The 14383-nt window shown below is 47.2% G+C and overlaps 1 protein-coding gene and 1 long non-coding RNA gene across 2 annotated transcripts; both read right to left on the bottom strand.

The window, feature by feature from the left end:
* Positions 1–8265: 8265 nt before the first annotated feature.
* Positions 8266–9684, bottom strand: LOC119297985. Its single transcript, XR_005145781.1, has 2 exons — positions 9468–9684; positions 8266–9383 (listed from the first exon to the last, which is right to left on the bottom strand). It is a non-coding gene; the product is annotated as an uncharacterized LOC119297985 (long non-coding RNA).
* Positions 9685–10099: 415 nt separating this feature from the next.
* Positions 10100–11325, bottom strand: LOC119297984 (protein LIFEGUARD 2-like). Its single transcript, XM_037575546.1, has 2 exons — positions 10900–11325; positions 10100–10765 (listed from the first exon to the last, which is right to left on the bottom strand). The coding sequence occupies exons 1-2, from the start codon at positions 11168–11170 to the stop codon at positions 10287–10289; spliced, it is 750 nt and encodes a 249-aa protein (XP_037431443.1). The 5' UTR covers positions 11171–11325; the 3' UTR covers positions 10100–10286.
* Between the last annotated feature and the right edge of the window lie 3058 nt (positions 11326–14383).

The following is a 14383-nucleotide window of genomic DNA, read 5'->3' as shown; positions in this document are numbered from 1 at the left end:
CCCCCTCCTGTGTCTATATAAACCGGAGGGTTTTAGTCCATAGGCAACATACAATCATACCATAGGCTAGCTTCTAGGGTTTAGCCTCTCCGATCTCGTGGTAGATCTGATCTTGTACTACTCATATTATCAAGAATAATCAAGCAGGGCGTAGGGTTTTACCTCCATCAAGAGGGCCCGAACCTGGGTAAAACATCGTGTCCCCTGCCTCCTGTTACCATCCGCCTTAGACGCACAGTTCGGGACCCCTACCCGAGATCCGCCGTTTTTGACACCGACACCCGTTAAGCCCATACACCCACTGGGGGTGTCCGGAACCCTTTCCGGTGACCCGATAGCTCCCCGGTGCATCCCGGAACTCTTTCGGTGTCCGAATACCATCATTCTATATATCAATCTTTACCTCTCGACCATTTGGAGACTTCTCGTCACGTCTTTGATCTCACCCGGGACACCGAACAACATTCGGTCATCAAATCATATAACACTATATCAACGAACGTTAAGCGTGCGGACCTTATGGGTTCGAGAACTATGTAGACATGACCGAGACACCTCTCCAGTCAATAACAAATAGCAGAACCTGGATGCCTATATTGGCTCCTACATATTCTACGAAGATCTTTATCAGTCGAACCATTATGACAACATACATAATTCCCTTTGTCTATCGGTATGTTACTTGCCTGAGATTCGATCGTCGGTATCTTCATACCTGGTTCAATCTCGTTACTGACAAGTCTTTTTACTCGTTCCGTAATACATCATCCTGAAACTAACTCATTAGTCACTTTGCTTGCAAGGCTTCTTATGATGTGTATTACCGAGAGGTCCCGAGATACCTCTCCGATACTCGGAGTAACGAATCCTAATCTCGATCTATGCCAACTCAACAAACACCTTTGGAAATACCTGTAGAGCATCTTTATGATCACCCAGTTACGCTGTGTCGTTTGACAGCACACAAGGTATTCTTACGGTATCTGGGAGTTGCATAATCTCATAGTCGAAGAAATATGTATTTGACATTAAGAAAGCAATAGCAATAAACTGAACGATCAATATGCTAAGCTAACGGATGGGTCTTGTCCATCACATCATTCTCCTAATGATGTGATCCCGGTATCAGATGACAACACATGTCTATGGTTAGGAGATCTTAACCATCTTTGATCAACGAGCTAGTTTAGTAAAGCCTTACTAGGAACACGATATTTGTTTATGTATTCACACATGTATTTAAGTTTCCGATCAATACAATTCTAGCATAAATAATAAACCTTTATCATGAATAAGAAAATATAAAATAATAACTTTATTATTGTCTCTAGAACATATTTCCTTCAACACCTTCATGAACACAGACCACTAGCACAAGTCGCTAACTCTCGAACTGTCCGGATATTCCCCCCTCCCCGACAACGTCAACTTAGACAATTCATTGGGCCCAGCGGTCATCCATCTCGGAGGCCGCCTCATTTGAAGTTTTCATATAAACTTCATCATCATCAATGGAGGACCGCCTCATTTGAAGTTTCCATATCAACCCCTCCCACTGCCTTCTCCTTTTAACTATGGGGACTTTGCCCGGGGTAGAACTAGGAGCTGCCGCTCTCAACCCCGCCTCTGCTGCCTGGGGTAGTAATAAAACAGAAAAGTTATCGCTCTCAACCCCGCCACTTAATGGTGCCGTCTCCTACGGCTGACACAAAGTTGTACCGAGTAGAGTCCATGCCCACCACCTCATATGTAGAGTCACAACTCGACTCAAAAGTATTGATTCCTGTGTGTAAAATTTAAAAACGTACTCCCTCCGTTCCGAATTACTTGTCGCAGGTATGGATGTATTTAGATGTATTTTAATTCTAGATACATCCATTTCTATGACAAGTAATTTGGAACGGAGGGAGTACTTTTTTTGTTGCAATTCTAAAGATGATACTCATCGCCGCACTGGCTATGTGTAATTTAATTGAACTTACTCACTTGCACTGCAATATTATCTCTTTTTTGCGGATCACTGCAATATTATCTCAACCGCACGACTATACAATACAATCTCCCATGTACATTACCTACGATCGTACGAGTACCCTGTACGTAGGACCCTAAGGCCTTGTACAATGTAGGTGTTTAGGGGAGATGCTTAGAGAAATAAACCAGACTTTCCGTAAGCACCAGTGCCAATTTGTACAGGGTAGACACTTAACTAAGGGCATGTACAATGGTTGATAAGATAGTCTTATCTTAAGTTTTACATGTAATTTAGAGATGACAAAAAAAATGTCAACAATGAGTCATCTCTTAGCCTTATCTTCAATAACTAGCAATTCCTAAAAATATGGTGAGACATATTGCGCTAAGAGATCATCTCTTGTCATATCTTAAATAAGAGAAGACAAGCCTTCTCTTATGAGTTCTCTCTTCTCCATCTCATCATTTATCCTACGTGGCACTCCTAAAATAGCATCATTGTACATGTCCTAAGCGTCTCTCATATAGAAATAAGCACTGATGCTTCAGAAAAATCTGGTTTATCTTTCTAAGCACCTCCCTAAGCACCTACCATTGTACAAGGCCTAATATGCTAGTATTATTTTACGAGCAACGCTAGACACAGACTTTTACAGGCGGATTTACGGAGTGGTTAAATTTGATTGGCTGAGATTTGGTTTATGTGAGGCGGGCCCACCATTTAAAATCGGAGGGCCAATTAGAGTAGGGCATGCAGTCTAGTCCGTGAAAGCCCGTACGTGTAGTATTATCGCTATTTTACGAACGACACGAGTTGGTGGACCATTTAATCTCGGCTACACTTGTCGTGATCAAAAGAATTATTTGCGAAGCAAGCGGCAAAGAGAGTTGGCTTTCAGTCAAGCCGGTAGTATGTTGAAGTATTTTCATGACAAAATGATTGAAAACCCATCTTTTCAATATCCTTTACAGTTGGATTGTGAGGAAGATATAGCCAACACATTCTGGGCTAATGCTAAAATGGTTCTTGATTATGCACACTTTGGTGATGTTGTCACATTTGATATAACATTTGGCACAAATAAAGAATATAGGCCATTTGGTGTTTTTTTTGGACTCAATCAGTTTAGAGAAACCACCATTTTTGGTGCAGCCTTGCTATTTGATGAAACATGTGACTCATTTACATGGCTTTTTGAGACTTTTCTAGCTACACATAATGGGAGGCAACCTAGAACTATTTATACGGATCAAGAAAAAAGAGGTTCATTCAAAAAACTTGAGGAGAAAGAGAGGTTGGTTTGATAAGTAACTCAGGGGGAAGCGCAAACTAACTAAAGGTGCCTCATCCAAAAAGAGCAGCAAAGGTATGTTCCCATCTATACATGATATATTGTTACCACTCATTCCTAGACTAAATACTGGAATTTTCATAGTAGCAACAAAAGAAAAATGATGGTGCACAGCCTCAAGTAAGAGTGGGGAAGGATGATGGTGTACAGCCTCAAGCAAATGCCAGTTACACACACCTGTTGATGGCTCCCCCAGGTGGTGTTTATGATGAAGATCTGTTCTAACATGTACAAGCTTGTTAGATAGTATTTTGGACATTTTGACTAGTACTTTGGACAAAGATGACTATAGTATTTTAGATTTTGGAGGCTGACTATAGTCTTTCGTGGCCTAAGTGTGCAAGTAAATTGGCCTAATTTATGTACTTCAAGGATTATGTAAGAACAGATTGTTGTTGCCAAATTTGAGTTACTAATGCTCAAAGTTTGTACATTGTTCAATTCATTTTGATTTTATTTTCTAATTGATTGTATAATGAATGCCTCGGTTCAACTCTTCTTCAGTTCATTTTCGGTACTAAATTCTGCAGATTAAACACTTTATTGATGTTGTCTCTATTTTCATTTTACTGAATTTTGTATCGTGGAGTTGTCCAATGCTAACTGCTAACTGAATTTGTTGTTCGTGTGTAGTACAGACATGTCCTCGCTGCTTCCGTCCAGGGCGCCCGTGGCAGTCCGAGCGGGCGGGCGGACGGGCCGTCGGAACGTGCGGATGCAGCCGCCAGAGGGCAGGCGGACAAAACAGCCAGAGGTGGTCGGCCGTCGAGGTCGTTTCCTCATGTCCTGGAGGAGCAGCCGGAGCAGCTTGTCTCCCTTCCCCTCGGCGACAGGACCAACAGCTCGCCTCGCATTGTCGCGCGTGGAACAGAGGAAGGGGATGCCAGCGAACCATGGACGGCGGTGGCGGATGGCAGCGGTGGCGGGTGCCTCCGCCGCGGACGAACCTCGGGACGCGCGGGTGATTCGGGAGCTCCTCCGCTCGATGGGGCTCGGCAAGGGCGAGTACGAGCCGCGCATCGTGCATCGCGTGCGTGAGAAAGAGGAAGGATCGAGCGGACTGGTCCAATTTTAAGTTGACTCGTTGCAGTCCGTCAGATAGGGAGTGGATGGTGGATCGTGGGCCTTAGGCACAGCGTGCCCTGCCTTGAGCGGGGCACGGGATCTCAGTCCCTGAACGTGCCCCACGGTAGTTCGATCTCGCTCAACAGAATCGGACCCACAGTCGTGGGCTCCCAGTCCCGTCTAGTAGAGTACAGTAGAATTCTATATGGCCCAAGCCCCAAGCGCACACACCGAGGAACACAGGAGCACATGATCCTGTTCCTGGCTTCCTCACCCCGCAGCTCGCGTCGACGACAACACGCCCAAGCCGCAAGATAAGACGATAGATGCCGGGGGAAGTTGCAGAACATTTTTATCTCTTTTACCAGAGGCAGACGCGGCAGCCAAAACAGAGCCAGTTAGAGCCATCTTCATCCGTGCCCCAAGAAAGGCCTTCCCTGGTATTTTTTTCACGCCGGCACAAAAAAATTAACCCAGTCGCATCTCTAGGAGTCCGATTTTCACTGGCCTGTGCGAAATTTAGCGTCGGCGGACCCAGACCAAACCCGGCGCGCTGGGGCGCTCGCGGGCGTCGAGGCGAGCGGTTTTAACGCCAAAAAGCCACGAGCCCGCCGCGTCAGCGACACCGCGCGTCGTTTTCCCCAAAAGCCTCGGTTTCCTGCGAGAAATCAATGGCAAGGCTGCCGCCGGTCAGCCTTATCATTGATTCCTCACGAGGGGCGCGTCACGGGGCGGCGCGCCGACGCCTCTTCTCCCTCGCACGCGTACACACGGGACCGCGCCGCTATATAAGTCGGTGGACTCCCTCGCCTCTGGCCACACCAGCCACACCAGCCCTAATCTGTTCTCTACCTCTCCCGAGAGCCGCCGCCGAGCCCTCCCTCTCCCGAGCGCCACCGTCGAGCCCTCCCTCTCCCGATGACCGAGCGATTCCCCAGAGATAAGGCCGCGGCCAACGGCTTCGGCCACCGCTCGCTCCGCAGGCGAATATCTCGGCGCCGCCGGACATGTGCGCCGAGCCAACGGGGTGGAGACTCAGCAACGGGGGAGTGCCCATTCCCCCGTTGCCTGACGTCGTGGCAAAACCGAGCTACTTCGCCGACAAGGTCGACGTCGTGCGCGCCTCCCTCACCGACGCCCAGCTCGTCCTCCCTGAGTACGCCGCCGATAACATAGCGGCGTGTACGGCGTACTTCCAGCACCGACAGCAGCAGAGGATGGCGTCCACCAACGGCGCGCCGGTGGTGGCCGGCCTGAAGAACAGCGAGGGACTCCACCTGTGGTGGGGTGTCCCCGGCCGCACCCTCGAGGGCGTTCTAACGTACCTTGAGGGCGGCAATGATCCGTCGTTGGCATACCCACCGGCGAGGGCGGCCGCCACGGCCACGGCTCACCGCCGACGCGATGGGCAATGATTGCCCAGGAGGTTCGGCGCCTCCGCTTCTTCCTCCTCCTCCCGCTTTTCCTCACATTCGTCCGGCGCTGCTCGGCGTCAAGGCCGAGCCCGCGGCGGAGACGCCGCTCGGCCGGCGCACTCGCAGCGCCAGCATCGTCATCAATGAGGGCGGCCGGCTCGCCTCCTCGTCGGCTCCTTCGCGCTTCGTCAAGTCTAAGACGGAGCCGGACCTGGCGCTGGTGAAGACGGAGCACGGCGGCGACGTTGAGTTCGATGACGACGCGGCCTTAGAATGGGCGCGCGCGGACTCCCTGAAGATGGCGAGGGAACGCCAGTGCGCCGCCCTGCGGCGATTCGCGCAGCGCCGCCGAGGTCGCGACGAAGGAGGAATCGTCATCATCGAAGACAGCGACGACGGCGCCGCGCCGCCGACACCAGTCCGCATAGGCGACGCCGGTCGGGAGTCCACTAGGAACGGCCGCGTTAAGAAGAAGCCGGACGACGACGACTCACATTTAGCCAGTTCCTTTTTTAATTATATATATTACGTAATAAAAACCCGCTTTTTTTAATGTAATATATGCTTAACTTTGAACTTTGCTATATTTTTTAATTTTTTTGAACGCATCTTGGATGGTCCTGTGGCTAATTTTGAACACGCCTGGGACGGCCCTGGAGCCGGCGGCTGGGGACCAACTCGTCCCCAGACCGATTTTTTACGCCGGCTCACCCTAAGGGGCGATTTTAGGCGAGGGCCAACGGCTGGAGATGCTCTTAGCTAGCACAAAGTTATTGATATTGGCAGACTACAAAGTTACATAGACCAAACTAGTAGGTAGTGCGCGGCGGCACGCAGCGCCCTATTGATTCATGTGTGATATGTTTTTATTGAGTTTTTCAGGACTCGTTGTGCATTGTGTATGTGTGTATCTTTATAGTAAGTGTGAGAATAGTTCTGCAGTAGTAGTCTCTAGATAGAGTCTATATTGCGATACATATAATTGGTCTCAAGGATGTAGTGGTGGAGTAGAGGACAATTCCTTCCTTTTGTCTTTCGCAAGCTTGTTTCTAGCGTAGATGATTAAGGCAATTGCGGTTGACGCCCTGTCAGGTTAGGGTAGACGCTTCCTAGCTCATGGCGGAATGAAATTAGGATACTGCAGGCAGGTCTTCCTCGGGACCCTTGTATTTCTGGAGAATCCATCATGGACTACCACATCTTGTATGCCACTCCTAGGACATGAAGGAGCTAGTGTACCAAGGCAACGGTCCTGTGTCTCAAAAAGATCAGGATCCTCCATCGATATGAGCAAATACATTCCACCTTCCAGATCGAAGTTATTGTGTCGATTCTGCTGTTTTTTTCAGGACATGGAGTCATGCCCAAGGAAAAAGGTGGAGAGCTTTGAGGAGAAGCCGGTTGAAGAAAATTTCTACTTGTTTACTGAGGTATTTTTTGGCCCATATACAGTTCTATGCTCTATCGATTGATTCGTTGCAGGTGTCAACTGGATACAGTGCACATTGCACACTACTTGCATCTTCGCAGTTGAAATTGAGACCAGTGAAAACCAACTACATTTGAGCAGCCCAAAAGATAATAGAGGAGCAATAATAGTAGTCTGTGTGCCTATTTCATATCAATGCTTGTCATGTAAAAATACAGATTGGTATTGCATACATGTGCTTCAGTTAGCACATTTGCTCCCATATTACCCAGTGTCTTGGTCCTCGAGTGCAAAGGAAAAAGGACACAATCCATCAAATTTTAGTCCTGAAGCAAGTATACTCTTGGCTATAGAAAGTTCATCAATTTTTCTTCAGTACACAACGTCAAAAGAAAATATAGCGACGCATAAGCCTGAAATTATCATCAGTGTCTAAACCAATAGTACAGGAGCACCATGTAGAATATTGGAATATATTGAAACATACCACTATACCAGGCCTTGTTATATCAACAACAGGGACATACAAAGATGTTCCTAAATTCAGTAATAACTGAAACATATCAGTGTCACTCTGTACTCTTAAACCAAGAGTTCCTAAATTCAGTAATAACTGAAACAGATCAGCGTTACTCTTAAATCAAGAATATTGATTAAGATAGTACTACGTATCTAGCATAAATCAAGAATATTGATTAAGATAGTACTACGTATCTAGCATGAACCCAGAACTGTACCCTCATGTTTCCCTGACCTGCAGGTAGCTCTGTTGTCAACCCATTATATTTTGAGTCACAAATATTTTCAACCATCAAATAGTTATTATTTGCACTAATACATAGTACAGCAGTAAGTAGCTAGCGGGTCACATGGATTAAATAGCTATTTAGTTTTTTTTACAATATTATTATTTGGTAAGATGTCCCAAGACTTTATTCGTGGCAAAGTAACACAAACCAGGAAATGGTACATCTAGTCACCCATAGTAAGCCAATAGCAATAAACCAGTCACCCATAGTTCAAAGGAGTCTGGCATTGTCACAAAGTACTCATTTACTCTTGACAGTTGACACTGTATTTTTTTACATTCAGAAATTAGCTGCTCCGACTACACAGACCAAGTGTTCAACATGCAGCTGCTTACATACACTGAGAATACGCATATATTACTGCATAGCTTACAACCATGCACGAGTCTTGTCACCACCATGATCAGTAGCAGCAATCAACAGTCCTCATTGGCCATAAATAAAATAAAACAAAATAAAAAATCCTGCATAGTCCACCCATTGTCGCATGCACACTTGTCATATTTTTTTCTGAACCAAACCACACCAATTAATGATGAAACTCCTCATACAGATGCATCCCTACAAATACTAAATCAAACTTAAACGAAAGAAAGTCACTAAGAGCAATTGTCATGCAACCAGCCAATAATATGAGAAAAGAAACACAGGTCAAGAAACCATTAGTCAGTGGGAATCGAAATGAAAGCCTACGCAGTCTTTAATTGGCTCAGGAGGCCCAAATGCAACTCGCATGCGGAGGAATGAAGCGTGACAAATAGCAGGCCCTAAGTTATAAACCTGTAAGATTATGAAGTTGTCCTATCAGTTCGTTTTTAGATATCTGCAAGAAGTTTTGTGGGTAAGACAGTTTTCAGTAAGCTAAAGAGTCTTGTGCTTAGAAAGCTTATTTTTTGCAAGCGGAAAAAAAGAACCAGAACGCGCACCGCTGCACCAGAGACCGATGTAATACCGACATGGAAAAGGGGGCGTCGCCGAACCTGTGCCGATGGGGAGAAGTTGTGCTGGTGAGACGATGTGTTGCATCGCTGCCAAGCCAATGACCGAGACGCTTGATCCGTCGTGGGCGAGGAAGAAAGAGCAGCTTCTATTTGTGCTTCCACCTTCCCACGTTGGTGTTCCATACGGCGAGTGACAGCTTTGCTAGCTCCTGCACTATTCATGCTACCATATCAAGCGCCGGCTGCAGGTCTGGTCCTAGATCAGGGGCCAGCAGCATTTGACTCCCGTACTCTGCTGGAAAAGGGCGTGGTGGATACAGCGATTTGCTGCTGGGAGGATCTAGCGAGGACGCAAAAAGAGGCGCTCGCTCCTAATGTGTCCCTGCTACACGTTGCGGCTACAAGGAAAAGGAAAAATTGGGAGATGAGTAGGAAAAAGGAAGGGGGAGAAAGCCATCGACCTTATTAGCGAGGGAGCGCACCAGCGACCGAAGGCGGCGCTGATTCGTCTCAACGACGGCGGCACACCCGCGCTGGAGGATGACGACGCCGCGGAGGAGTCGTGCGGGGCAGGGAGAGCCCATGATCGGTGAGAGACCTAGGATAGAACCGCAGGAACTCCATGGAGCCGCCGGCGGCATTGGATCGGACACCAACAGGGCAGAGCTCACGCTGTTCTCGATGGAAGGGGCGTCTGGAGAGAAGGAGCGGGGATGATGGCCGACGCACACGGAGTGGGGCGTTTTTATAGAGCCAAACAGCGGCCAAGCGGTGGAACGGGATTTCACGGGATCCTTCCTTCGAGAGACCCGGCGAAATACTTGGTCCATCACCGAGAGACACGGGAGTCTTCGAGAGAGAGCCCAAGAGGACAGGTGGAGCGAACTGAAACGAGAGAGAACGAAGCCAATCCAGAAACATGTACGTCTTTATTTTTCTATAGAACTACACGTACCGTAGGCTTCCTACTTTAAGATTTTTTTACTTCAGACAAGTTTGACCGGTAGACAGTTAAAGCGGTGGGGCATAACGTGGCAAACTGAGGGAACGAAGCACTTCCCTCACACGCGTCATTTTTACAGCAGTTGTAAAAAAATTTCAAAAAAACCAGAAAAAAGAATCCCTTACGGGCCTAGTCTTCTTAGTATTATGTAAAACAAGTCAAAATTAATTTACAATAAATTGTTCCACACATAAGGGAAAGCACATTCGTGATGTAACGGCAGGGACAGGATTACAGGGGTAGGGTAGGACTTTAGGAGGAGGGGCTACGCTACGCTATGGCAGGAGACGCAGGCACTTCAGGAATCGGATGCCCTGAAGAGGGTGAGCAGGGAGAGGAAGAGGTTGATGACGTCGAGGTAGAGCGCGACGGCGGCCCAGACGTACTCGTCGTAGGAGTAGCGCTTGATGAGGTTGTCGGTGTCGTAGATGATGTAGCCGCAGAAGACGAGCGCCGCCAGCCCGCCGTAGACCATCAGCGAGATGCGGCCCAGCGGGAAGAAGGCCTGGATGAGCGCGAACACCATGAGGATCATCACCGCCGCGAACAGGAACGGGCCCAGGAAGCTGAAGTCGTGCCCGCGACTCGCCGCCCAGAACGTGTACGCCGTCAGGCTCACCACCACCACCGCCGTCAGGATCGCCGACTCCAGGATCACCTCCCCCTTGGTGAAGGCGCAGGTCAGCCCCACCGCGAAGCTGATGGCCACCGTGAAGAGCGCCAGCAGCAGCAGATTCACCGGGTGCCGCTGGTAGTAGTAGTACAGAGGACACAGCACTGCAGTTCCAAGCACACGGACACGGTGAGCGTCAGTCACATCGAAGAAAACAGAGCAGAGTAGCGATCGATCATGTCTGACAAGCAATGGTAACGGGGAATTGATCTGAGATTGCGCGCGAAACGTAACGTACCGATGAAGGGGAGGATGATGAGGAAAATGTAGAGGCCGAAGCCGGCGGGGGAGGAGACGAAGAAGAGCGCGACGGGGCGCACGAAGACGACGACAGAGGCGACGGCGATGGTGAGCAGCATCTGGATGGAGAGGATGGTGTAGACCTTGCGGACGAAGGCCCAGCGCAGCTGCGGGCTCTCCAGCATCATCGGGTAGAGCGGCCGCGCCGCCTGCCCGGCCTCCGCGTCGCCGCCCCACTCGGGGCCTTTGGGCGGCGGCCGGAAATACATCGTCGGCGTTCGGTCTTCCTTCCCTCTCCTTTCCTCTACGGCGGTGCACCGATCGAATGGGATGGCTCGGAGTCCCGGAGCAGAGCACGTGTCGCCTTGGTTGTATCTTTGCCGGTGCGGTTGTGCGGCGGTGCGGTGAGAGCTGGCGTGGGGCGGAGAGTTTTAAGGAGAGGAGAGGGGACAGGACGGGGCGGGGGATGGCGCGAGAGAGGAAGTGAAGATTCAGGAGGCTTCTCGGCGGTTGGGGTTCGCGTGTGGCGGTTCGTCAGGCTGACGCGTGGGGCCTGCCGGTATGGCTGACCTTCTGGTAGTAAGTCTGGTCTCTGGTGGCGTCTGGAGGGAGGAGAAAGTTGTGCCGCAAAATATGTGCGATGCCTTTGCTTACTGACGAGGGTTATCCGTATTTTGCTTTATTCAGGCGATTACCTGCCTTCTGTTTCCAAGTATCGGGTGACCTATTTATAGGCCTGCTTTGCAAAACTAAACATTTCAGTTTCATAACAGTTACTGTAAAAAATCCCTCTTTAAAAAACAGTTACTCTAAAAAACCAAAGCATGGTGATGGCGGCGCACCTTTGCCTCCACTTCCTCCGCCGGCCTTGTCGACAGCGGCAGAGGATGTTCCATATATGATGTACCGTTGATACATATTATTAATAGATTAATATATATATTTTGCAAATGGAAAACAATTTCTCTTTACTTTGACTATTAGAACAGTTTTCTCTTATCGTGTGGGGTACAATCTTCTATGTTTATCTAGTGGAAAATGCATGATTCTCGTAATTGACAAAAGTATGCGCAATTGATTTTTGGGGTGTTTATTTTTAGTATCTCAATGAAATTTCTATTATCCAATTATACTATAACATTTTCTTTTACAAAATGATAAAGATACGCAAATATTGAAACACAATTTTTAGCAAGTCCGTTTGTTTGCTGAAGGATAGTGCAAGTTTTACTCAAAGTGTGTACAACTTTTGTTTCACTAAATTTCCCGGTTTAGTTTATTTGTCAGATTCTGAAATACATGTTTTTTTTCCTTTTCTACAAGGTTACAATACTTTCAAATTTTAACTAGAGGGCAGCCTGGTGCACGTAGCTCAGCGGGAACTACGTGCATGTGGCTGCCCCCTAGCTAAAAATTTGAAGATAATTTTAAGCACATATAATTTTTAATAGAGAATCTCAAAAAATTAGCTAGAGTAATTAAAAATTATTTTTGTATTTATTTAGCTTATTAAAATGGAAAATTTGCACACACTTTAAACTATTATATTGAACTTATTACGGGTTTAAGTTCTACAAAAATTTCAAGCAACTCAGGATTAGGAAGCCCGTTTGTATTTATGTACAATAAAATTTGATAGGAAAATAATAAAGATGCAAAAATCAACCATCGGATGGTTGTACCAACCCAGGAGAGTTCAAACCTATCCTTATGTCTTGTTAATCAGAATGTCTCTTCAGTGAAAGACAATGTCACATTGATAGAGGGGACACATATGGTGACTTCATCGAGTGCGAAAACTATGTAACTCTAATTTGCAGTAAACATCGTGTGATGCTGTGATTTTTTGTGTTAAGTCAGATTGACTATTTTGCGTGTGGTATTTTTTTTTTTTTGCCAATGCCCTCAAGTGTCTATCTCGGCCTATTTTTCCTACCGGGCTTCTACCCAATCAGCGATATCTTTATCTGGGCATGTCCATCATGGGCCCAACTAGATTCGGACTCGGACCCAATGGGCTTACAAATACAAACAGCAGGAAACCGAACGTAGTCACCAAGGCTCTTGCGTGCTTTCCGACCTATCCGCCAATCGCCGCCGCAGTCGCCCCGATCGATCCAGCCGGAGTTCAGGGCGGAGGATCAGAGCATGGGGCCGCCGCGTAAGCGGACGGAGGAGGATATGGAGGTGGACGAGGACAACGCCGACGATGTCCGTGCCGGCGCGCTTGCCACGGTAGAGGAGCGCGAACTCGGGAACATGAGGAAGAAAGGACCGGAGGCCGAGGAGGAGGGCGACGAACTGTACACCTTCCCGTTGGATAATCGGTCCGGGAAGCTCGCCAAGTGGAACACGCGGGAGAAGAAGGTGGAGGCGAGCAGGTTGGCCGAGCTCGTGAGGAGGCGCATGGACGGAGGCCGTCGTTTCGATGGCGCACCAGCCGCCGCCGCCGTTGACACCGCGTGGCTGCGTTCACCAATTAGACCAGCGCAAATTTAGCATAGCGTATCGTATCGACTGTCAACTGCACAAAATGAACTGATTTGAGATATTTCGGTGCTTGGACACAATTCTTGGCTACTCATGACAAGTGTTCTTTTTTGGGAATGTCTAGGGCACATCTAGATGTGCCCTACTTATTGCACATCTAAATGAGTGAATCAAGTATGAAGAGGAAAAGAAAAAAGAAAAAAAATATCCACACGAATCTCAACATAAGATCAATGATATAGGATTTAGATGTGCAATACTTTGGCACATCTAGATGTGCTTTAGCAAAACTGTTCTTTTTTATACAATTTTTTATCCCACTTTGTACCCACTAAGTATCTAAAATCCACGAATTTGTTTGTTTTTAGCTCGCATGCTAGGCTTCTTTGTACTGCAAGAATATGAAAACCTTGGAATAGGAAAGAGCGTAGGATTGAGATGTCACATGAGACTGGATTTTCTACTTTCGGGTGTACTACACCCGAGTTAGCATAAAAATTGAAAAAGTGGCATCAAACAAAATCCAAAAAGTCTGAAACTTTGTGACATCAAACTTTATCGTATGTTTACGGTTTGTGCAAAGTTTCATCAAAAACTAACACCCGAGGAGCTCTCACCAAAAAGAACAAACTCGCTCCTCAATGTTTTCTGCACTGTTTGAGCAGTGAATTTGTTCTTTTTGGTGACAGCTCCTCGGATGTTAGTTTTGGATGAAATTCTGTAAAAACCTCAAACATATCATAAAGTTTGATGTCACAAAATTTCAGATTTTTTGGACCTTGTTTGATACTCATTTTTCAATTTTTTTTGCTAACTTGGGTGTAGTAGTACACCCGAGAGTACCTTTCCGATGTCATATATGTATAATCCTAGTACATGATTTGTTTTTTGCGAAATGAATCTTACACGATTTGAAAGCATATGAATCCTGCAATTAGTGCCTTCTATATTTTTCACGAATACGCAAAGTTTGTGAGTCATTAATTGATATA

The sequence above is a fragment of the Triticum dicoccoides genome, chromosome 5A, assembly GCF_002162155.2.
Source record: "Triticum dicoccoides isolate Atlit2015 ecotype Zavitan chromosome 5A, WEW_v2.0, whole genome shotgun sequence".
Classification (NCBI taxonomy): domain Eukaryota; kingdom Viridiplantae; phylum Streptophyta; class Magnoliopsida; order Poales; family Poaceae; genus Triticum; species Triticum dicoccoides.
Note: the sequence above shows the minus strand (reverse complement) of the source record. Positions and strands in the feature narration are given on the sequence as shown.

What these genes read in the sequence shown, in the direction of transcription:
- LOC119297984 (XM_037575546.1), bottom strand. Translation starts at nt 11,170, where the DNA reads ATGTATTTCCGGCCGCCGCCCAAAGGCCCCGAGTGGGGCGGCGACGCG. An exon ending in CATCATCCTCCCCTTCATCG is followed by an intron (nt 10,766 to 10,899) that starts GTACGTTACGTT and finishes TTGGAACTGCAG; the next exon opens with TGCTGTGTCCTCTGTACTAC.